Source organism: Brachycentrus maculatus, unplaced genomic scaffold, assembly GCF_059751285.1.
Source record: "Brachycentrus maculatus isolate JH-2025_06_01 unplaced genomic scaffold, ASM5975128v1 h1tg000119l, whole genome shotgun sequence".
Taxonomy (NCBI): domain Eukaryota; kingdom Metazoa; phylum Arthropoda; class Insecta; order Trichoptera; family Brachycentridae; genus Brachycentrus; species Brachycentrus maculatus.
The window spans coordinates 1311820-1337765 of NW_028280872.1; the positions used below are offsets into that span (position 1 = coordinate 1311820).

The 25946-nt window shown below is 33.7% G+C and overlaps 1 protein-coding gene across 1 annotated transcript in view; it reads left to right on the forward strand.

Moving 5' to 3' along the window:
* LOC148309620 (tetratricopeptide repeat protein 28-like) overlaps positions 1–25946 on the forward strand; it is a 94513-nt gene that overhangs the window by 14990 nt on the left and 53577 nt on the right. The window contains exons 2-5 of the mRNA XM_088259714.1: positions 9597–9766; positions 11054–11157; positions 12269–12471; positions 13424–13521. Of these exons, the coding sequence (XP_088115840.1) occupies positions 9597–9766; positions 11054–11157; positions 12269–12471; positions 13424–13521 (575 nt within the window). The remainder of the gene's footprint in view (positions 1–9596; positions 9767–11053; positions 11158–12268; positions 12472–13423; positions 13522–25946) is intronic.

A 25946-nucleotide genomic window follows, 5' to 3' on the forward strand; every position in this document is an offset into this window, starting at 1 on the left:
TATATATATATATATATATATATATATATATATACATATATATATATTTATATATATATATTATATATATATATATATATATATATATATATATATATATATATATATATATATATATATATATATACTTATATATATATATATAGGTCTGAAATGGTGGTGAAATATTGGTAAATGGGGAAATTATGGAACTGGTTGATAATTTCGTATATTTGGGAAGTATGTTTTCTAAGGGTAGAAAGATTGATATGTAGAAAGGAGAGCAGACGGTGCACTGAAATCAGTTAAAGCAAACAAAAACCTATCAGTAAAAGCTTAACTGGCAGTACACAATGGAGTCCTGGTTCCAAGCATGGAGTTGGCAAAAGAAGGGTTAAAGTAGACTGTATGCAGGCAAAATGCGATACCTCAAACGATTTTGTGGCAAAACGATATATGATAGATGTTCTAATGGTGGTATAAGGAAATAATGCAAGGCTGAGATGAGCATTATCGATGTAATTCGAACATCTAAAAAAAAAGGATATTGGATTTTTTTTAAAAATTATACTTAGTTTTAATAAGTTTTGTTATTAGTCTTGATATAGAAGCGGTTAGCTTCGAAACCGGTAGACATTATAATTAAGTTATAATAAAATATTTTTAGTTTTTTTAAACCAAAGACATATTTTAATTATAAAATGGAAAATCACTAAGTTAGTGCTTTAAATATAAATTTTATATATTTTTTAAATTGGCACAGGTTTAAAGGCCATATCAGAGTAGCCAAGTGGCCGTTTGTTCCCCACCCCTGGTCCACACGAATATCACTCGAAAGTCCGGCTTATTTCGACCATTTGATTGGTTCGCGCAGATGCATAGCGTAAATCCGAACTGTTCGTTCATGATCCCAATTATTACAGATCGGGAAAGAGCGTAAAGGCGTCTATACACACGCATGCATTTATTTATGGTCGGAAAACATAAGGTGCGGTGCACACGATTCGTTCTTGCGGTGCGAAGCAAATTAATATAATAGCTATTACGGCTGTGCGCTCGTGAACTCTGACCTTACCCCACGATTGACGGCGGTATCTATCACAAAACTGACGTAGAGATGATATATGAATTGTAGCCTAATATTTACAACATTTTGAGTATGTCTATATAATTGATCACAAATCTCGGTTTTCTCCACTTTTTCAGCTATTCATAGATATTCATACATACAAATAAAAAGATCTCTGCAAAATAAAATACTTTCTGAATCCAACATAGATGGGTGTTCTTAACTCATACGTACTGTGTCATGAGATTGATCATATCACTCACTCCTTTCAAGAACGTCATAAATCAAAAATAGTCAATTTTCAGTTGTGCATGTTATTGGAATGCCCAGAAAATGTACTATATCCCAGCAAAAGAGGCATATTTTTAACTTAATATTTACCCGCTACAGGGCAGAAAATGTTGTTTTTGCATTTTGAAGAAAATGTATTGTTTAATTATTTTTATAAATAAATAATTACATTTCAAATGTAGAAAAAACCTTCAGGTTTTACCTAAAAAGATCTGTTGCACGGTAAAAAGTTCAATAAGTGGCTTGATATTTATTTTTAATACATTGTGTTTTATTTTTAAACTTTTAAATCGTTCTCCTGAAAAATCAAGTATTTTGATTTATGACGTTCTTGAAAGGAGTGAGCGATATATCAAGGAGTTCCAAAAATTTGAGTAGTGTAGTTGTCAATGGATATTTGTCAGACGGGAGGAATATCTAATTTAACATACTCAACCTATATCGATTGTATTAGACTTGTTTTGTGTTTATAACAGCCGATATAGTTAATATTTTCATTCATCATTTTCTTTTGGAAAATTCGCCTTCGAAAAAACGTTATTTTCGTAAGTTGGCAAGGAATGACGTCACAGAAACGATGGAGTTATTTTAATATTGGTAACATTGCTAGATTATTGGCGGCTCTATTTGTTGATGTCCATGGTTTTCCTCGTTCCAAACCCTGTCAACATATCTTACTTAATTTTATCGATATTGCTTATCCTAGCCTTGCATTCTCATTGCAACATCTAACACACTTCGTTTTCCGCACATTCGTCTAAGAGATGACATTTCAACCGCAATCAGTCTACTTTCATCCAGTTTTTGCTAACTCCTTCATTCAATATTATTGTGACATATTATTATTAATATTTACATAAATACAAGTATGTAAACATTTTGTAATTGCGATGGAGCACGTCAGGCATAATCTTAAAACCTATACAACTACTACTACTACTACCATCACGCCGTTTCCCCGCAGGGGTAGGCAGACAGGATGGAACGCCACACTCTTCTGTCCTGACATACACTCCTCGCCTCCTTCACATCCATACATCTAGTCATACATGCCCTCCGATTACGCAGACTTTTGACACCGCCAGATTTTAGGTTCTGATTGATCTGATCGTGCCAAGTCTTTTTCGATCGTCCACGCTCTGTTTTCCCTCTCACATTCGCCACATATATTTTCTTAGTCATTCTCTCGTTATCCATTCGCTCCACATGTCCATACCACCGCAAAGAACTCTTCCTAATCTTTTCAATTATTCCTCGTTCAGCCTTACATTCCTTTCTTATATCGTCGTTTTTAATTCTGTCAAACAATGATTTTCCACACATTCGTCTGAGGGAGCGCATTTCAACAGCGTTCACTCTGCTTTCATCCTTCCTTTGCCAGTTCCATGTTCCATGTTTCATGTTTATAACCTATACAAGAGTATCAGAGTTCACCTATACAAGAGTACTTGTGATAATTCAACCTTCCCGTTAATGGGTTGCCGTTCGTCGGTAATATCTAAACATTAATTTCTGTCGGTAATAACTAAACATTAATTTCTTAAAAATGGGCGTTCCCAATTAATTACCGCAGACTCTTGGAGGGTTCCGCGGCCACGACTCCCTCCTATCGCATAATTGTTCCGCCCCTTGAAAAAATATACTGCGCCATTCTTCAGCATGGCTATTTGTGTGTTTGCTTGAATGATGGTCCGCTTTGAGATCCATTAAGATTGGGTATAATGTAATGTTTTACTATTTCGCTAATTCGTATCTACGATTTTTTTGACGGAAGTTTGGTGTGAGAATGAACACATGACATTCCGAAAAATCCAGCGTATCGAAATTGCCAGCGTTTTCCGCACATTATTATCGTGAATTAAACCATCTTATTTTGTGCAAATATCTTTATTATTAATTTTAAATATAATAAATAATAAATAAAACCCTTATCCGCACCCCAATGGTGCATAGGGCACTGCGTCATATAAACGCAGTGTTATCTTGATCGTTTACACATGAAGGAAAGGTGATCAGCCCTCCGCTTCAGGTACCAGTCCAGGGTAGTATTGAATAAATATGACAGTGAAAAAATCACTGATATTTATTTTACCCCCCTTGGGAATCGAACCCTGGACCTCCAGAACGGTAGCCGAGCGTGCTAATCATTACACTACGGAGGCGGACAAACACATTTTAAATATTGTTGTATTAAATCTTCCAACCCTTATCTGCACCCAATGGTGCACAGGGCACTGCATCGTATTGATACAGTTTCATCTTGTATGTTACTTACATCAGTGTTCCGTAAACTTTTTCTTTTCAAGGTAAATTTTTGAGGTAGGTAGGTACACCAAATAAAAAATTTAATTGATTTATTATAAAAATTCATATAAAGCGAAAACATATAACATATTATGTTAAATGCGAAATGTGAGCCTGTTTGACTGAGCGTAGGCGACCAAAATTAGGAGCAATAGTTTAAAAGTTATCTTCACTAAACTAGACGTTTTTTCCGCGGCACAAGCGGCAAAGGACATTTTGTAAATATTTTTAGTAAGATTACTTTTTGATATTTCATCAAAGATGAAGAAGAATATGGAAGTCTGGGCATTTACGGGGCTTACGACCGTCATAGGCTGGTTTAAGTGATCACTTTACACACGTGTAACATTCACCAATTCTACCCATTATTGACAACCACACTACTCAAATTCTTGGAAGCTCTGTATATATGAACCAATTTAGAAACCTTGTTCATGAATCACTAGGACTTCACTAGAGACATCTATTGGTGAGATGTAATGAAGCTTATTATTAAGCAGAAACTCTTATATTAGTATGTGAGATCCGAATCCTGGATTATAATCACACACATGAGAAACGCCAGAAAATACCATTTTTATTTTTATTATTAAGCTTATAATTTGACCAGATAATTTATTTACAACATTTTGAGTGTGTCCAAATACTTGTTCACAAAATCTGGACTATCTCCAATTACAAAAGTTATTTTCATATTATTTTTTGATATTTCATCAAATTATTATAAAATTATTCTTCTTCATCTTTGATGAAATATCAAAAAGTAATATGAAAATAACTCCTGTAATTGGAGATAATCCAGATTTTGTGAACAAGTATTTGGACACACTCAAAATGTTGTGTTTTTAGTCTGTGTTTGATAATGTTCTAAGAAGACGAAACGCGTCACGTATTAAGATATACATAAATAAATGTAGAATTCGATCAAACAAAAACCTTGTTTTATTTTGGATATATTACCCAACAATTCAATATGGAATTCTACCAACTGTCTGCAGTTACAATAAATATTGTATTATGTTAAATGCCAAATGTAAGCCTACTAAACTGAGCACAGGCAATCAAAATTTGATGCAATTGTATTATTTTTACAAAACTAGACTTCTCCGCGGCACACCAACTAATCGCCACGGTACACCAGTGTGCCGCGGCACACACTTTGCGGAACACTGACTTACATGAAGGGTTCAGGGACCAGTCTAGAATAATATCAAATAAATATTCGGAAGGAATGCAAAGCTGAGATAAGCATTATCGATAAAATTAAGAAAGGTGTGTTGAGATGGTTTGGACATGTGGAACGAATGAGTGACGAAAGAACGGTAAAACAAATTTATGAGGCGAATGTTAGTGGGAAAAGAAGCAGAGGAAGACCGAGAAAAACATGGCACGATCAAGTATGCCAAATACTTGAAAGTGGTCAGGTTAGGAGTCGTAACAATCGGCGGGTATGTATGAGGAGATGCATGAACGTGGAAGAGGCGAAGAATGTTTGCAAGGACAGAGTGGTGTGGCGCTCTATTCTCTCTGCCTACCCCTGCGGGGAAGCGGCGTGATGGTTAGTTAGTTAGTTTTATTTGAGTGTAAAATCACTAATATTTATGGTCACCCCCCCCTGGGAATCGCACCCGGGGTCTCCAGCACGGTAGCTAAACACGCTAACCATTACACCACGGAGGCGGATATTTTCATGATGAGTAATTTCTATTTCTAACTTTGAGACATGGGATTAATTTAATAAGTTTCAATTCCATTTATTTATTAGTAATTAACATACACATAACGAACTAAAATTTAAAGCGTGTACATTAACAAAAATCGAAAATAAGCAAAAATACTATTGCTTAAGGTGTAGAAGAATCACGCTACGGAAAACTCCTTCAGACACATGGAACAGATCAATATCTAATGAGATATTGTTCAACGTGGAGGAAGCTCTTTCTACAGGGATAACCATCGGCAGGTTGGTCCTGTGTATAGGAATGTTAAGAAGACTGAAACATAAATAAGAAAGTAACAGATAAAAGGTACAGTAAAAAGGCATATAAAAAAACAAAAAGTTATTTAATCGATGACATTTTTAAATGATCTCTCTTTGTTTCTTGAACGTTTTTCGCAGCTACTTTGTGGCACATTTTATAAACTTTATAAAACTTAACAACTTTGTTTAAACCACTTTTTTATTAAAAGTACACTTTAACCTACCGGTTTCGACAAGAACCTTGTCATCATCAGGGTTTATTAAATTCTAAAACATTAAAAAACTCATAGTTAATTACATTCCCTTACCAAAAACTTCTTCACACACACAGTGTGGAAGTTTTTAGTAAAGGAATGTAATTAACTTTGAGTATTTTAATGTTTTAGAATTTAATAAACCCTGATGATGACAAGGTTCTTGTCGAAACCGGTAGGTTAAAGTGTACTAATAATAAAAAAGTGGTTAAAACAAAGTTGTTTAATTTTATAAAGAGGACTTTACGGTTTTAAATTTGACTATAGTTTCCGATGAGATATTAATTTTTTTTTTCTTATTTAAAATTGTAGACACTTTCTGGTTTCTTTACATCAGCATAAATTTTGATCAGTGTGAAAGATAATTTTGTCCAATTGCCCACCGTGGTCGTTTTTACAGGAAGCTTTTTTGCTGCAAGTTTTTTAAATATATATATTTTAATAATATTCTCTTCATATCGTTTTTGTTAACTCTTTTGTTCGCTATTTTTTCCTTATTAAATTTATGATTTTCTTGTTTGTTTTAAACCACACCCCATTAATTAATTTAACGCAAAGAGTTGGAAAATTTCCCCATTTTAATGCAGGCTTTGAAAATTACATGCAGGTAATTTAAAAAAATAATTATAAAATTGTAATCATCTCGATCAATTCGGCGGAGAAAAAATGGGCATAGTCGAGGGTGGATGTGAACTTTTGATGAACTTTGTAACGTTGTGAGTGTGTACAAATGCTTGTTCACAAATCTGGGTTTTCTTCACGTAGGAGTTATTTTTAAATTTTAAGATTTCAACGTCGATGAAGAAGAATATGGATGTTTGGGTATTTACAGGGCTTATGATCTGTTATAGGCTTGTTAAGTGATCACTTTACACACATGCAATATTAAAAATTCTACCAGTGACTGATGACCACGCTACTTAAATTTTAGGAATTCTTAGATATATTGATCAATCTCATGATACAGTACATATTATAAGTTCACGACAGCCATCTGTGCTGGATACAGAAAAGCTCTCGTGTTATGTGAGAGTAATTCCTGAATGCATATGTTAGGATTGTTTTAGCATATGGTTGTTTGACTGTCATAAGTTGTGTTCAGTTGAATGTTTCATCCGTGGGAGTCCATCTCGGAACTTGAAGTAGTATTTTCATTATTTATTTTTGGGCAACAATAACACCTTTTAATATTGGATATTTATTTTTGGGCAACAATAACACCATTTAATAATGGATTACTCTACAACATTTTGGGTGTGTCCAAATACTTGTACACAAAATCTAGATTATCTCCAATTACAGGAGTTATTTTCATATTATTTTATGACATCTCATCAAAGATGAAGAAGAATATTGAAGTCTGGGGATTTACGGGGCTGACGACCGTCATAGGCTAGTTTAAGTGATCACTTTACACACGTTTGACATTCACCAATTTTACTCGTTATTGACCACCACAATATTCAAATTCTTGGAAGTTCTATACAAATATATGAACCAATTTCGAAACATTGTTCTTGAATCACTAAAACCTCACTAGAAATGTGGGACATCTATTGGTGAGTGAAAAGAAGCTTTTTATTGAGAAGAAACTCTTATGTGTGTGAAGTACTCGTATGTAAAGTCTGAATCCTGGATTATAATCACATACATGAAATACATTTCAATCGAATCATTATTTTTTTACATCTCAAGATAGGAGAAGAACAATCAGGCTGGTTTAAGTGATCACTTTACACACGTGTAACATTCACCAATTCTACCGATAGTTGACAAACACACCACCCAAATTCTTGGAAGTTCTATATATTTTAACCAATTTCTAAACATTATTCTTGAATCACTAGAACTTCACTAGAGACATCTATTGGTGAGATGAAAAGAAGCTTTTTATTGGGCAGAAACTTTTTTATTAAACCAGCCTATGACGGTCTTCAGCCCCGTAAATGCCCAGACTTCCATATTCTTCTTCATCTTTGATGAGATGTCAAAAAATAATATGGATTACTCTTACCACCCCAATCAAGTTAATTTTACTTATTCTTCTTCTTCCTTCTATTTTTATTCGTTGTCTACCCCATTAATTCGGCAACCTTTTCTTTATTATCGTGCTCGAATTTTTATGTCTGTGGACATCGTCCAATAGATTCCAGTCTTCAGATAAGATGTATCTGAAGACAAGCTTTTGGTGGCTACCGATCAAATATTCGTCATAGCTTTCCGATTAGAATGCTACACGTGTTGCCGGGATTGAATATGATTGATTACATCGTACCTTACAATACAGTCGCGGAATATGCAGGGTGGCGCAAAATTAATCACCCCATCGGAAGATGTTATAATTTTACAACAATTTGAGTGTGTCCAAATACTTATTCTCAAGTCTGGATTATCTCCAATGATAGGAGTTGTTTTTCTGATGCATGTGATTATAATCCAGAATTCGGACCTCACATACTAATAAAAGAGTTTCTGTTCAATAAAAATCATCTTTTCATCTCTCCAATAGATATCTCTAAGAAGTTCTAGTGATTCAAGAACAATGTTTCAAAATGGGTTCATATGTATATATTTAGAACTTCCTAAAATTTGAGTAGTGTGGTTGTCAATAATGGGTAGAATTGGTGAATGTTACACGTGTGTAAAGTGATCACTTAAATCAGCCTATGACGGTCGTCAGCCCCGTAAATGCCCAGACTTCCATATTCTTCTTAATCTTTGATCATTTTAATATTTCAATTTTTGTCTTTTTAATAGGTTGGTAGTCATCTTTCGATAGGGTGAATAGTTTTGCCCCATTCTGTATATGTATATATACGTATATAATCCGACATCTCCTCCAGCGACATCAATCTATGCATACGAATGATTTGACTGCCATTGTCAAAACTAGTATCCGCATAATACCTTATGTTTACCTGGTAACAATTCAAGATTTCAATCACTTCCATTCGCAAAGGTCATCGCAGATGCCTCTTGACAATGCATTAAGTCCGTAATCGCTTGACATCGAGTCGAACATTTAGCAGCTTATGTCCGTAGAAGTCGTAATAAAGCCATTGAGAAAGAAGCCGGTATATTACTCGTGTATTTTACGATTCGATTGCCATAACCGAATGGGCTTATCTGAGATAAAACGGAACGCATGACAGATAAATTATTTTTATAGATATTTAAATGGTTGTATAATTAAGCGGCAGATTTTTGGAATGCCTATCCATTGGACGCCATAATGTAATGGGAAACTCTCGTGTTATTAATATTTAAAGCATTTGCTTTGTGGTTAGTCAATTTTTTTAAACAAAATGTTAGTGATGTTAGTAAATAACCACTATTATTTTTAATTTATGTTTTACTTAGTAAATACCACTAGTTCTTAAAATCTACTGTGACACGTGTTTAGACGAATTCCGCATCAATTTCAAACACCGAGAGTTGGGTCCTTGGGACGTTGAAGGATGAATAGGGGTAGGGTAGTAGCTATTTCTTATTTTTATTTATTTATTTATTTTTATTTCTTATCAGTGGGAACATAGACAATAGGGGGAGGCTTAAGTCATTGTCTTATTATTTATATTTTATGAATTTCTATTCACATAGTGTTAATAGTGATATAAATAGTGCTGAAATTTAAGTAAATAAATTTTGTATGTATCAGGGCCAAAGAATGAGGAGGAGGTATAGTAAATTCAACAATATTTAACTGTTTTTTTTGTAGGTGGAGCCGGAGGGGACCTCTGAGTTGCCAGCAGCTTCTAGAGCCCTATTCGTGGAGAAGGTGCGGCTCTCCAACGCGGCCTGCCAAGCCGGGGACTACGCCACGGCCGTCGCGCTGTACTCCGACGCCCTGACGCTAGACCCTGCAAACCACATCCTTTACAGCAACAGGTAAACCGTAAAGGCCTTACTCTCTATAATAGAAATCATTAAAAGACCGTCTGCGCTGAGATCCGGACGTCAGTTCACACCCGATTTTTTTAGAATAACCAAATACCAACTACGAATGGAATCGCCCAAAAACAGTATGAACCCGCGCGCGCTTACGCGAAGTGGAGTACTCACACAAAAACCTACTGTGCGGATTTTTTTCTTCTAGGAACAGAAATTGGAAAAATATCAAATATAGGACTCTTGATTGATTGTTAATAATATAAAGTTTTTTTTTTTCGGTTTTTTAATTTCCAAAATCTCTAAATTATGCAGTGAGTTTACTTTTTCATTCGAATGTATTATAGTATTTCTATGCCATTTTCAAAATTAAAAGAATGATTGTTATTTAATATATGTTCAGCAAATTCAGAAAAATTATTATTATTTAGGCATCTCGAACGTAGAAGCCTCATGAGATTTATGGTATATGTAGAAGTAAAAAAAAATGTAGTGTGGTTGTCAATCATGTGCAGAATGGTGAATATTACACGCGTATAAATCAGCCTATGACGGGTGCATTTGCCCTGTAACCTAGACTTTCATATTCTTCTTCATCTATGTTAACTAACTAACTAACCATCACGCCGCTTCCCCGCAGGGGTAGGCAGAGAGAATAGAGCGCCACACCACTCTGTCCTTGCAAACATTCTTCGCCTCTTCCACGTTCATGCATCTCCTCATACATACCCGCCGATTGTTACGACTCCTAGCCTGACCACTTTCAAGTATTTGGCATACTTGATCGTGCCATGTTTTTCTCGGTCTTCCTCTGCTTCTTTTCCCACTAACATTCGCCTCATAAATTTGTTTTACCGTTCTTTCCTCACTCATTCGTTCCACATGTCCAAACCATCTCAACACACCTTTCTTAATTTTATCGATAATGCTTATCTCAGCTTTGCATTCCTTCCTTATTTCACTATTCGTACATCTATCATACATCGTTTTGTCGCACATTCTTCTGAGAGATCGCATTTCGACTGCATTCAGTCTACTTTCATCCTTCTTTTGCCAACTCCATGTTTCACTTCCATACATTAGAGTTGGAACCAGGACTCCGTTGTGCACTATCTATGTTGAGATGTCATCTATGTTCAGCTATGTTGAGATGTCAAAATGTACGACATGTATGTATATATATATATATATATATATATATATATATATATATATATATATATATATATATATATATATATATATATTATTTATTGCGCTTTTAAACAATTATATTTTATTTTCCAGATCTGCCGCACTATTGAAACAAGGGCAGTTCTCTGCAGCCCTTCAAGATGCCATCAGAGCGAGAGAACTATGCCCAACATGGCCCAAAGCCTACTACAGACAAGGTAAAGTTCTCAAATGACCAATAATAAAAGTAGATTAATATTTTTTATATCCGTAGTGCATTATTAAAATATTTCATTCCCAAATACGAGTATTTGTAATTTTGTTGGAATTGCTTGGTGTTGCATTTTGTTATTATTCTAAAATCAATCTGTCGGGGTCAAATCAAAGGGTCAGCTCTCTTTGTCCTCAGGTTTTAGGTCCTTCTATCCTATACAAGGTCGCCTATGCGTTCATGCGTTCATCTTTCTGCAGCGTCCATTAATTTTTTGGTCTTCCTCTGGATGTCTTTAGTGCAGAGCAGTGTTCCGCTGCGTGTGTGCGTGCCGCGGAAAAAGTCACTTACCGACAAACGAGCGAGAAGAATTCATGGAGCTCAAAACTGATCTGACATTAAAACTGAAATTTTCCGAAACAGATCTAGCACATTTTCGGCTGCATATAAAAAAATAATATCCTCTGCTTTCAAAGCGTGCTATTGCAATTATTTTACTATTTGCCACGACTTGCTTGTGCAAATAGGGATTTTCGACTCTAGCTTTAAAAAAAAGAGAACGCTTGTGGACGATCAAGGAGGAGATGAGAGCAGCCTTATCAACAATTTCTCATAATTTTGATCACATGTGCTCGGTTAAGCAGGCTTAGATTTCGTATTAAACATAATATGTAATATATATCGTAGTCGTACAGGAGAAAGTGATCAACTAACAAAACGTAAAATGTTCAGGAGGGCCATTTAAGTCACTTTTGCTTGGCAAGAAAATAAACATCAATGCAGTTAGTCATTTTTAACAAGTCAATATATTATACTTCCAAGCTTAAAATCCTTTGCGATTTTTTCAGGGCAATATTAAGCTTGCAAGATATCAAATAGTCAATGATCACGTTTTTGTAAACAAATGCACTTGGTCACTTTTTCCTGTATGACTACGATATTTTCGTATTAAAATAATTGTTGTTATTAATCAATATGAACTAAAATTGTTTTTATCCTTGGTGTACCTCTAAAATTTCTTGATTTGGCAGGTGTACCTTGAACAGAAAAAGCTTGTGGAACACTGCTTTAGAGGACGATGTAGCCAGTATAGTTATGTATATTCTTTATTCTTTCAGGAGTCGCTCTACAGTGTTTGGGTCGACATGGAGAAGCGTTGGCAGCTTTCAGTTCTGGGTTGGCCCAGAATGCTGGTTCCCGCCAGCTCCTGGCAGCGCTGGTGGAAGCCTCTCTCAAGTCACCTCTTCGACCAGCCCTGCACCCCACCTTCATGCAGCTCCAAGCCATGAAGCTCGACCAGAGCCCGTTTGTGCTTATTTCGGTGAGTTCCACATCCTTCAATAGTTTTTCTTTACCGTTTTAAAAATCTTAATCGTATCGAAAAGAAGAAGGATACTTTTATGGTCTGGCAACATGGAAACAAGTTATATTGTTGGGTAATATATCCAACATAAAACAAGGTTCGTTGGATTGAATTCTTAATTTATTTATGTATATGTTAATACGTGACGCGTTTCGTCTTCGTAGGACATTATCAAACACTGACCTGTGGTCAGTAATAACCTGCATACAACCTTGGATGGACTTGTTTCCTCTACTTCACTTTGCTTGCCCCTGGATTTCCAGCAAGCTGGTCCTGACTCATTCTCAGTTTCTGAATCACCGAGAAAAGAATCATCCTTGCTACCAGACATGTCACTCACTCCTTTCAACAACGTCATATATCAAAAATCGTTAATTTTCAGTTGTGCATGTTTTTGGTATGCCCAGAAAATGTACTATATCCCAGCAAAAGCGGCATATTTTAAACTTAATATTTACCCGCTACAGAGCAGAAAGTGTTGTTTTTGCATTTTGAAGAAATAGTATTGTTTAATTAATTTTTAAATATACTTAATATTTTTCAAATGGAGAAAAAACATTCAGGTTTTACCTAAAAAGATATGTTGTACAGTAAAAAGTTCAATAAGTGGCTTGATATTTATTTTTAATACATTTTATTATATTTTTAAACTTTAAAAACCATCTCCTGAAAAATCAAGTTTTTTTGATTTATGACGTTGTTGAAAGGAGTGAGCGATATATCGTTATTCTCTTTTTTATGAAAGAAGATGGATGTTAGAGTAACCAGGGCTTACGACCTGACATTTTTGGTTTGACCGATCACTTTATACACTTGTGAAACATTCACCATTTTGCTCATCATTGAACATCCATATTGCATTAATTTCATTTTAAATGAATACCAATTAAATAATTCATTTTTTTACTAGGTTGTTGGTCAAGAGCTGCTGGGGGCTGGACACTATCATGCTGCCGTGACTGTACTGGAAGCTGCTTTAAGAATTGGATCTTGTTCCTTGAAGCTGAGGTAAGTCACTTTGTGCCGATTTAGTCATCATATGATTTATTTTATTTTTAATTATTTATAAATTTAACAGAACATTAACACAAATACTTAACAATAATGAATAACAAATAAAACAGGTAATTGTAACAAAATTTCACAAATGTTAACATAAATACTTAACAATAATGAATAACAAATAAAACAGGTAATTGTAACAAAATTTCACAAATGTTAAATGAGTTAAAAGTAAACAGCAAGAATAAAATATAAGTTAAGAAGATTAATGGGCAGACTTAATTTAATGCTAAAGTAATAATAATAATAAATAATAAATAATAATAAAACCCTTATCCGCACCCCAATGGTGCATAGGGTACTGCATCATATAAACGCAGTGTTATTTTGATCGTTTACACATGAAGGAAAGGTGATCAGCCCTCCGCTTCAGGTACCAGTCCAGGGTAATATTGAATAAATATGACAGTGAAAAAATCACTTATATTTATTTTACCCCCCTTGGGAATCGAACCCGGGACCTCCAGAAAGAATGCTAAAGTAAAAATAATAATAATAAAAACAGTTATAAGATGTACAAGTTGAGAAGAGCAATAAAGTAACAATAAGTGCTATAAGGCAACAGCAAAAAAACAGTAAAAACATAAAACAGAAAACATACGCAACATATACGTAGCTATTTATATAATAATACGTAGTATCAATCTATAAATATCTCCTATGTGAACAAACCCAGCGCTGTAAAAAAAAAATTGGGCAAACTCACTCCTCACTCCTTTCAACAACGTCATATATAAAAACACTTGATATTTCTGGAGATCGTTTTTAAAGTTTAAAAATATAATAAAATGTATTAAAAATAAATATCAAGCCACTTATTGAAGTTTTTATTGTGCAACAGATCTTTTTAAGTAAAACCTGAATGTTTTTTCTCCATTTGAAAAATATTTAGTATGTTTTGAATATTGAAAGCATTAACTTTGTGGATCATATTGATATATTATTTCGAGAAATAAAAATACTTTGTGTTCTGATCCACTCACATTTTTATTAACCAACTAGTTTCGGCAACAACCTGTTGCCCTCTTCAGGGTGACATTTATTACTAAATATATATATATAGAAAGAACTATCTATATATACTTTATTACTTATATCTATCTATATCTATATTTACTTATACGAGTATCTATCTATAAAACTTTCTATATATATATTTAGTAATAAATGTAACCCTGAAGAGGGCAACAGGTTGTTGCTGAAACTAGTTGATTAATAAAAATGTGAGTGGATCAGAACACAAAGAATTTTTATTTCTCGAAATAATATAATATTTAGTATATTTAAAAATATAATCAAACAATACCTTTTCATCAAAATACAAAAACAACACTTTCTGCCCTACAGCGGGTAAATATTAAGTTAAAAATATGCCGCTTTTGCTGGGATATAGTACATTTTCTGGGCATTCCGAAAACATGCACAACTAAAAATTGACGATTTTTGATATATGACGTTACTGAAAGGAGTAAGCAATTTGTCAGATCGGGTTTACGAAACGTTTTATAACAACAGTAGCATCTTTTATTCATGCAAATATTTTCATTTAAATTATTTTGTCCATATCTTACAGCTACGGAGGGTGCACAAAAACCAAACCCATAAAATTAATGCTTGCGTATATCGCTCACTCCTTTCAAGAACGTCAAAAATCAAAATTCGTCAATTTTCAGTTGTGCATGTTTTCGGAATGCCCAGAAAATATACTATCTCCCAGCAAAAGAGGCATATTTTTAACTTAATATTTACCCGCTACAGGGCAAAATATGTTGTTTTTGCATTTTTAAGATAATGTATTGTTTAATTATTTTCTTAAATTAACTTAATATTTTTCAAATGGAGAAAAAACCTTCAGGTTTTACCTAAAAAATCTGTTGCACAGTAAAACGTTCAATAAGTGGCTTAGTATTTATTTTTAATACATTGTGTTATATTTTCATACTTTAAAAACGTTCTCCTGAAAAATCAAGTTTTTTGATTTATGACGTTCTTGAAAGGAGTAAGCGATATCAAACCCATTCAGCCTCCCCAATCAAGGATTCGTTCTTGGCAAGGCTCACAAAGCGTTTGTACTTTGCAATAATTAATGTTTAAATCTCGTCTGTGTCCTTATTAGGATCTGGTCGGATCTTCGAGGAAAAATTATCGGCGACAGATTATTCTCGTGTCTTGTGAACATTCCCGACCCGTGTACTGGTTAATTCGAGTACCGGATCACCACTTCATCACTGCATCACTCCCACGAGGGCTTTTTGCGAAGTGTTACCAACGCGTCGGCCGCTTAGCCTTCAGCATTTCAAACGCGGTTTATTTGTATTCAGCTTTTTATCGCTTTCAGCCTGAAAGACCAAATAAAAATAAAGAAATATTTTTCAATTGGAGAAAAAACCTTCTGGTTAAACCTAAAAAGATCTGTTGCACAGTAAAAAGTTTAGTAAGTAGCTTGATATTTATTTTAAATACATTTTATTATTTTCTTAAACTTTAAAAACGATCTCCTGAAATATCGAGTTTTTTTATTTTTATTATGACGTTGTTGAAAGGAGTGAGCGAAATGATGACTTGCATATATTCATTTTGTCATTTGATTCAATTTGGGATCACTTGCGGTGTTCCGCAGGGTTCACTAATAAACCCTCTTAATTTTATATTGAAATCTCAACATTGACGAAGAAGAATATTTAACTTTGGGTTAACGATCTGTCGTAGGCTGGCTTGAGTATTTGCTTTATACGCGTGTAACATTCGTCATTCTACCCATTATTGACAATCACACTACTCAAATGGAACATAAATATAAATATAAAGTGTACAATTGTCACGTTATTTGATATGAGTTCTCAGCAGCATCTATGAGTAAATTTAGTAAGCTTATTTTTGCTTTTAAGAACGTGTCAATTACGTTATACCATATATAATATATGATTTCCAAAAAATTGAATTGTGTGGTTGTCAATCATGGGTAGAATGGTGTCTGTTATACGTGTATAAAGTGATCACTTAAACCATGTAAATACCCAGACTTCCATATTCTTCTGCATCTATGTTAAGATGTCAATATAAAATAACCCCTGAGTGGAGAAACTAAAATTTGTGAACAAGGATTTGGACACACTCAAAATTTTCACAATATTCAGTAGTGCAAATGTTTCCTCTTTTTATCCTTACATACAACGAAATATATTTGTAATATTTTCCTTATAGTACTATAAAACGCAAATAATTTTTATTATTATTTAAATACCAAATATACGTAGATTTTTACGCGATTACTTAGATTGTTGGACGATTTTGTTGGCTAAGCTTTTACAAGGATTTCTCTTGCATCCTTCCAAGTCAGGCCTGCGTCTCTAAGTTCAAATGCCGACGGATTGTCACCAGTGGACGTTTTGGGCGGCGAGAATCTTGTAAAAAGTGCCATGTAAAAGAGGCAAGCTTGATGGCGGCTCTCGGGAGGCATGCGAAGTTCAACCCAGCCAACTAAATCGCCTTTTCTTGAGGACAGTTGTGACCATGCTATTTCTAGACTACGTATAATTGATATCTCAAGTAACGAGGGATGCCTGTATTGCAATACAATGTAGCCGAGTATTGAGATTGGAGCGAGCAGTGATTGTTTTTGCACAAAAAGTTGATTGAATCCATTAATATTTGCTGCGCCAATCCCAAGACGGCAGTCTTCAGTCAAGGCACTATTCATTATAGAGGCAGGATATTAGATAACTCGGAGCAACTTCGGGAAGGTCTAATAGAAATACGTTTCAATTGGTAACGGAAGATGTCAGCGTGTGAGTTTTTATTAACATTCTTCGGGTAATGTTTGAATTAGGTTTTTTGTACCTCCCAATTGTACTTTCTATTATAGAAACGCCTGTTTCAAACGACCTTTCTAGTTTTGGTACTGTGTTTAATGTCCATAAATTAATGCTTTCGAACTTTGCAAATCGTGATAATGGTTTTTAGATGAAATAATAACGACTGTCTTTACTTTTGAAGTAAATAATAATGTCTGTGAGTTTGGAAAAAAATCATACCAATTAATCATAATTGTGGAGGTTAGTTTTGTACTAATATTTCTTGGCTGAACTGCATTTTATACATTGTAATAAAACAACATCTATATATTTTATTTATTGTTTCGGCATTAACTTTGTGGTAAGACATGTTACAATGATTAAAGAAAACACTTCGTTTTTTACCACTTGAGTTTTATTATAGACTACATGTTTCAGAAGTTAAACTTCCATCATTCAGGTCTATATAATAAATAAAATATAAAATATAAAATTGTTCTATAAATAAGGAGAGGGGAAAGTAGGGGGAAGGGATTAGTCAAGGGACGGAGTTTGAAAACAAAGGAAAAATGGAAAGCAATGGCGAAGAATTTTGAAACAATATATTATTTAATAAATTATTATTAGAATTCAGGTTTTTTTGTATTTCTAAATTTTCAAGATAATTCATAATTTAACCTTTATATGGAACAAGGTGTAATAATTTTAATTTATGAGAGTGAAATGAGTGATTAGTATCTATTATATGATTTGCAAATTCCGAAAAATAATTACTAACAAGACCGCTATGATGTTCTTTAATTCTAATCTTTAATTTTCTCGCAGTTTGGCGATTATATATTAATATACAATTTATATTAATTAATTACAATTTTATATTTTATATTTTAGTTATCATACAGACCTGAATGATGGAAGTTTAACTTCTGAAACATGTAGTCTATAATAAAACTCAAGTGGTAAAAAACGAAGTGTTTTCTTTAATCATTGTAACATCTATATAGTTTTTGTGATGAGAACATTTGAAGTTTTTGAAGCTAGTCGTGATTGTATTAATAAACTCAAGAAAGTAGTATTATTCAAGTGTTTTATTTTTTAAATTTAAATCATCATCCTCTTCCACAAAGTTAATGCTAAATCAATAAATAATATACTTATTTACACAAACTTTTTGCTTTCTTATTTCAAATGGCTGAATACGGTTCAAACTTTGACCAGTATCTTTTATCTGTTGAACATCTTAGACCAGTTTCGCTTGACATTGCTTCTTAACATGTGTTTTTTTTACCTAAATTATCATGTCATGCCACAAAGTTAACACCAAATCAATTTAATCTAATTTTAAATGGCTATACAAGGTTTAAACTTTGACCAGTATCACTTATCTGTTTGACAACTTGGACCAGTTTCGCTTGACATTGCTTCATAGCAATAAGTAATAATGTACGCACTTTATGATCTCTAATTTTAAATGGCTATACAAGGTTTAAACTTTGACCAGTATCACTTATCTGTTTGACAACTTGGACCAGTTTCGCTTGACATTGCTTCATAGCAATAAGTAATAATGTACGCACTTTATGATCTCTAATTTTAAATGGCTATACAAGGTTTAAACTTTGACCAGTATCACTTATCTGTTTGACAACTTGGACCAGTTTCGCTTGACATTGCTTCATAGCAATAAGTAATAATGTACGCACTTTATGATCTCTAATTTTAAATGGCTGTACAAGGTTTAAACTTTGAACAGTATCACTTATCTGTTTGACAACTTGGACCAGTTTCGCTTGACATTGCTTCATAGCAATAAGTACTCTTACATATCGCTCACTCCTTTAAAGAACGTCATAAATCAAAATACTTGATTTTTCAGGAGAACGTTTTTAAAGTTTTAGAATATAATACAATTTATTCAAAATAAATATCATGCCACTTATTGAACTTTCTACTGTGCAATATATATCTTTTTAGATAAAACCTGAAGGTTTTTTCTCTATTTGAAAAATATTTGGGATATTTCAAAAAATAATTAAACAAAACCTTTTCTTCAAAATGCAAAAACAACACTTTCTGCCCTGTAGCTGGTAAATATTAAGTTAAAAATATGCCTCTTTTTCTGGGATATAGTACATTTTCTTGGCATTCCGAAAAGATGCACAATTGAAAATTGTCGATTTTTGATTTATGACGTTCTTGAAAGGAGTGAGCGATATATGCTCTGTACAATAAGTTTAATAAATAAAAGGAGTTAAATTGAACAGCCGTAGATGACGGTAGAAAGGTCGTAAACATATGCAACCGGACTCATTAGTTAGTCCTCTCACGACTCTCGGGAGATAGATCTCAGATACTCCAGCGCAGGTCTCCATAAACTGGACTCCCTAATGACCTGAATTGGAATCGAAGTAATGATATGTGGCGATTTACAACATTTTGAGTGTGTCCAAATACTTATTCACAAAATCTGGATTATCTCCAATTACAGGAGTTATTTTCCTTTTAGTTTTTGACTCCTCACCAAGGATGAAGAACAATATGGAGGTCTGGGCATTTACGGGGCTGACGAACGTCATAGGCTAGTTTAAGTGATCATTTTTCACACGTGTAACATTTACCAATTCTACCCATTATTGACAACCACACTACTCAAATTCTTGGAAGTTCTATATACATGAATCAATTTTGAAACATTGTTCTTGAATCACTAGAACTTCACTAGAGACATCTATTGGTGAGATGAAAAGAATCTTTTTATTGAGCAGAAACTCTTTTATTATTATGTGTGATCCGAATCCTGGAATATAATCACACACATAAGAAACGCCAGAAAATATCATTTTCATTTTTATATTATTTTTTGACATCTCATCAAAGATGAAAAAGAATATGGAAGTCTGGGCATTTACGGGGCTGACGACCGTCATAGGCTGGTTTGGTTTTCTTTCTCATCTTTGATGAGATGTCAAAAAATAATACGAAAATAACTCCTGTAATTGGAGATAATCCAGATTTTGTGAACAAGTATTTAGACACACTCAAAATGTTGCATTTTCTTTTTTATTATTTAAGCTTATAAATTGACCAGATAATTTATTTAAAACATTTTGAGTGTGTCCAAATACTTGTTCACAAATCTGGATTAAAAATCTAGAAAATCTGGAAAAACATTAATTGGAGATAATCCAGATTTGTGAACAAGTATTCGGACACACTCAAAATGTTATACTTAAAATCATTTATTATGGAAATGTAACGTTTTGGCGAGGACCTCCACAAATATGTATGCAACGCAAACGAGCACTGGTCCAAATCAGGATCTATAAGCTTGCCAAATCAGTATTCTAACCACTATTCCGGGATGACTATTAAAGAAGGATCTATTAGTAGCGGTCAGTAACTGTCAGGCTCTCGGAGATTATTCGAGATGGATTTATCATTAATCCCGCGAACGGATGTGAATACAGATATATTTGCCCATACCAGATCGCAGCGAGATTCATCTCGTTCATAGGCCGGCAAAGTGTGGCGTCTGAGCCACGTGTGGCTCTTTGCTAAATTCCAATTTTTTTTTCAGAAAAATATATTGCATTTTGTTAAAAAAATCTGTGCTTGTTCCTTTTTTAGTTCGGTTGGGTAAGGACATATCGCTCACTTCTTTCAACAACGTCATTTATCAAAAAACTTGATTTTTCAGGACATCGTTTTTAATGTTTAAAAATATAATAAAATGTATTAAAAATAAATATCAAGCCACTTATATAACTTTTTATTTTGCAACAGATCTTTTTAGGTAAAACCTGAAGGTTTTTTCTCCATTTGAAAATATTTTGTATATTTAAAAAAATTATTAAGCAATACCTTTTCTTCAAAATGCAAAAACAACACTTTCTGCCCTGTAGCGGGTGAATATTAAGTTAAAAATATGCCGCTTTTGCTGGGATATAGTACATTTCTGGGCATTTCGAAAATACGAATAGCTGAAAATTGACGATTTTTTATATATTTGATATATTAGTATGTACATACATGAAATCGTATATAAGAAAAGAGTTGGAATGCTATTCAGAAAAAAAACATGAAAAAGCGTGTTAGAAAAGACCTAAGACGCTAAATACAAAATACATTAAAATGCATATTTTATTTATTGTTTTGGCATTAACTTTTTGGTAAGACATGTTACAATGATTAAAGAAAACACTTCGTTTTTTAACACTTGAGTTTTATTATAGACTTCATGTTTCAGAAGTTAAACTATCATCATTCAGGTCTCTATAAGTTATTATACAGACCTGAATGATGGAAGTTTAACTTCTGAAACGTGTAGTCTATAATAAAACTCAAGTGGTAAAAAACGAAGTGTTTTCTTTAATCATTGTAACATTAAAATGCATGTTAAAAATACCTATAACGTCAAATAGAAAATACCTTTATACGTATACCTCGCTGCACTGACTGCAGTGTTGGTGGAAAATATAGTACGTACGCATTTAGCGATCACGCAATCCAGTAGAATATAAGTGCATCTTGACTGACAAGAAATGAAAGTTGACCGGTTCGGAATCTGATTACAGATTATGGCTGCAACTTATCAACAAGACGGATTATAATTAGAAATAATGTGCACTGGGACTGCATTTAAAATATATCGCTCACTCCTTTCAAAAACGTCATATTTCAAAAATCGTAAATTTTCAGTTGTGCGTGTTTTCAGAATGCCCAGAAAATGTACTATATCCCAGCAAAAGCGGCATATTTTTAACTTAATATTTACCCGCTACAGGGCAGAAAGTGTTGTTTTTACATTTTTAAGGAAAGGTATTGTTGAATTATGTTTTTAAATAAACTAAATATTTTTCAAATGGAGAAAAAACATTCAGGTTTTACCTAAAAGGATCTGTTGCACAGAAAAAAGTTCAATAAGTAAGTGGCTTGATATTTATTTTTAATACATTATATTATATTTTTAAACTTTAAAAACGATCTCCTGAAAAATCGAGTTTTTTTATACATGACGTTGTTGAAAGAAGTGAGCGATATATCCTTACCCAACCGAACTAAAAATAAACAAGCACAGAATAATTAAAAAAAACTATTTATTTCTGAATTTCATAAAGAATCTATTTTTCTGATTTTCAAACGGAGAAATATGAGTTGCCAAAATTTGAGTAGTGTGCCTGTCATTCGTAAATAGAATGGTGAATGTCACACTTGTATAAAGTGATCACTAAACCAGCCAAGTCATGAGCCCTGTAAATTCCCAGACTTCCATATTATACTTCATCTAAGTTGAAACCTATTATTTTAGTTTATACAGTTCATACGAACGTCGCTTGTTCGATTCATTTTGTCGAAACACATTTTCCCCGTTTCTGTTATTCTCGCTCGATTCGGGATTTAGGCGATGACAGCCGATCCCTATCTACCGACCTCTGGCTGGGACCCGAGACGTCCCGTAACGTAACCATGACGTACCAAGACGTTCTGTGATATACTGCCGTACTAAGCGCGGAAGGGGTAACTTGCACTTAGTACGGCAACACCAATGCAATAAAAAATAAAAAATTCTGAAGTCAAGTATTTTTTGTATTTTATATTAACACTATTATTCTAGTTCTACTTATAATACCTATACCCTTATTCCCTTTACTATGACCTAAATTATATTGTATACACACACACAGGCCATGCCTTTGTAGGATTTTTTTTTGTATTTATATTTATATTTGTCCGCCTCCGTAGTGTAATGGTCAGCACGCTCGGCTACCGTTCTGGAGGTCCCGGGTTCGATTTCTAGGGGGGGTCAAATAAATATAAGTGATTTTTTCACTGTAATATTTATTCAATATTACCCTGGACTGGTACCTGAAGCGGAGGGCTGATCACCTTTCCTTCATGTGTAAACGATCGAGATAACACTGCGTTCATATGAAGCAGTGCCCTATGCACCATTGGGGTGCGGATAAGGGTTTTATTTTTATTATTATTATTTATATTTTATTAATATTTTTTGTATTTGAATTTATGTCATGTAATGTCAAAGAATTTAAAATAAAGAAAAAAAATGTTTTAACCCTTTCCGGTCCCCTAAAATTAAAATTTTTTTTAGGATAGTTATATTCCAATTGGATTTTTTTTTTCTGTTCTCTGCTCCACATACTGTCGTAATAAATACGAGTGACAAAAATGTAAGTTTGGAATTTAAATAAATAATACGAATGATGAAAAAAATGTCGAATAACATCCGACATGAGACCTTAGAGGAAAAAAATTGTTCGGGAATTGTACAGCTTTACAGTTAAAAAAGTATATATGTAATAAACAATAGTTACATTAAAAATAATAAAAATTACATTACATTAACAAAAATGGTTACATTAATAAAAATAAAGCCATTTTAACAATTCCACATTTATGTTAAAATAACTATTAAAAACATTCAGAGATAAAAGAAGGGTATGGCATTAAAAATAGAATTTGTAGGAAGGAGAGGAATTAATTATAAACCATATTGCATGTGCATAGTGAAAACTATAGTGCATGTTGGTCTTCGGGTCGACCAAAAATCACATGTGTTAGACATTTTGTGTTGTTTTGAGTGTGTAAATGGTGCTATGGTGGTGAAGGGTAGTATTGTTTGCATGCTGTGTTAGTGATTGTCCTGACGAAGAGACGGGTACGTCTCGAAACCGGTAGACATAAAAATCTCGGTGAGTGGTTATATACTAATTTTATTAACATTTTTGTAAAAAAAATAAATAAGGAATTAATTATTAAGGATTTTTATCCTTTCACCACCCTCATTAATTTCAGGATGATCCATCTCATGTACATAACTATGTATTTCCTCGAAATTTACTCGAATGCAGATACCCCCTCAGCGCTTAGTGGGCACCTCAGTTACCAAGACGTTAATTGTTCCTCGTACGTTCGTGGAGCAACGTCCGATTGTCTCGTGAGCCGAACATCCGATATCGCGTTCGGATTCCAATTCCGTCCGCAGTTTTCAGGTTGGCAATGTGACAGGCCCAAATTAAAATGGATTACGTTACCTCAAAACATTTCCTCAGTTATACCCAGTGGCGGTACTTCCCTAGAAGCCCAAAAGCCCGGCTTGCCAAACAACTCCAAATAAAAATGACTAAATCTAGACCAAATGATTAAAAATACATAATTGATGTATGACTGTTTTTAAATTATCGCGCGCTTATATGATTATTAAACACTATGCATGCCATTATATGGTGATGGTACTTATTGGTGATGGTTGATATCTGGGGAAGATATTTTACTATAGTGAACATTTTCTTTATTTTTTGACATCTCATCAAAGATGAAGAAGAATATGGAAGTCTGGGCATTTACGGGGCTTACGACCGTCATAGGCTGGTTTGAGTGATCACTTTACACACGTGTAACATTCACCAATTCTACCCATTATTGACAACCACACTACTCAAATTCTTGGAAGTTCTATATATATGAACCAATTTAGAAACCTTGTTCATGAATCACTAAAACTTCACTAGAGACATCTATTGGTGAGATGTAAAGAAGCTTTTTATTAAGCAGAAACTCTTATATTAATGCCCAGACTTCCATATTCTTCTTCATCTTTGATAAGATGTCAAAAAATAATATGAAAATAACTCCTGTAATTAGAGATAATCCAGATTTTGTGAACAAGTATTTGGACACACTCAAAATGTTGTAAACATTTTCTTTATTTAAAGTTACATGTACCTTACAAAAGTTACATGTAATACATACACATAATAATACGTACATATTTTTACAATGATTACAATACATTGTTTATATTCATAATACTTTCTGGGTGCTTACTATACTGGGAATGATATGAGGTGAAGAAATTATAGGTACATCATATATTCACGAATGTGAAAAATAATGCGTTTGCCTTACTGGTAAACTCTAGGCACGCCACTGGTTTTACCATACATATTTTTTACTTAATTGGGGACTTTTTAATGAATATAAATGGGGGGCATTGGAAGCAAACATTGCTATCTCCAAAATAATGTTAGCCATAACAAAAACGTATCAAAACTGTTGATTTAAGATACTACTCATCTATATAAATAAAATAACAATTATGTAGTTTTTTTAACTTGAATTTTATTTGACCAGCGACCGGGTTTCGTCGTAACCGACATCATCAGACTGGTGTGAAGCTTTTTTTTTACCTAACGTCCTAGTGACTCTGAAATCTAGCTACGGCTTATGCAACACCGCTTATCATGTCCCTACTCAGGCTTAGAATCTAGCAGGTAGCTAGATTTCAGAGTCACTTGGACGGTAGGTAATTTAAAAAAAAACAGTCCTAATGTATGAGGAGATGCATGAACGTAGAAGAGGTGAAGACAGAGTTGCGTGACGTCCTATTCGATCTGCCTACCCCTGCGGGGAAGCAAATCTTCAAAGCACAAAGTTGCAACTTGCAATCTGCAACAAAGTAGTAACAGGAACGCAGGAATTCGCGGATTAAAAATTAACTGCGTTAAAAGTATGCATGATATGTGCGCTTAAAACGATTTAATTAGAATGCTCGCGGAC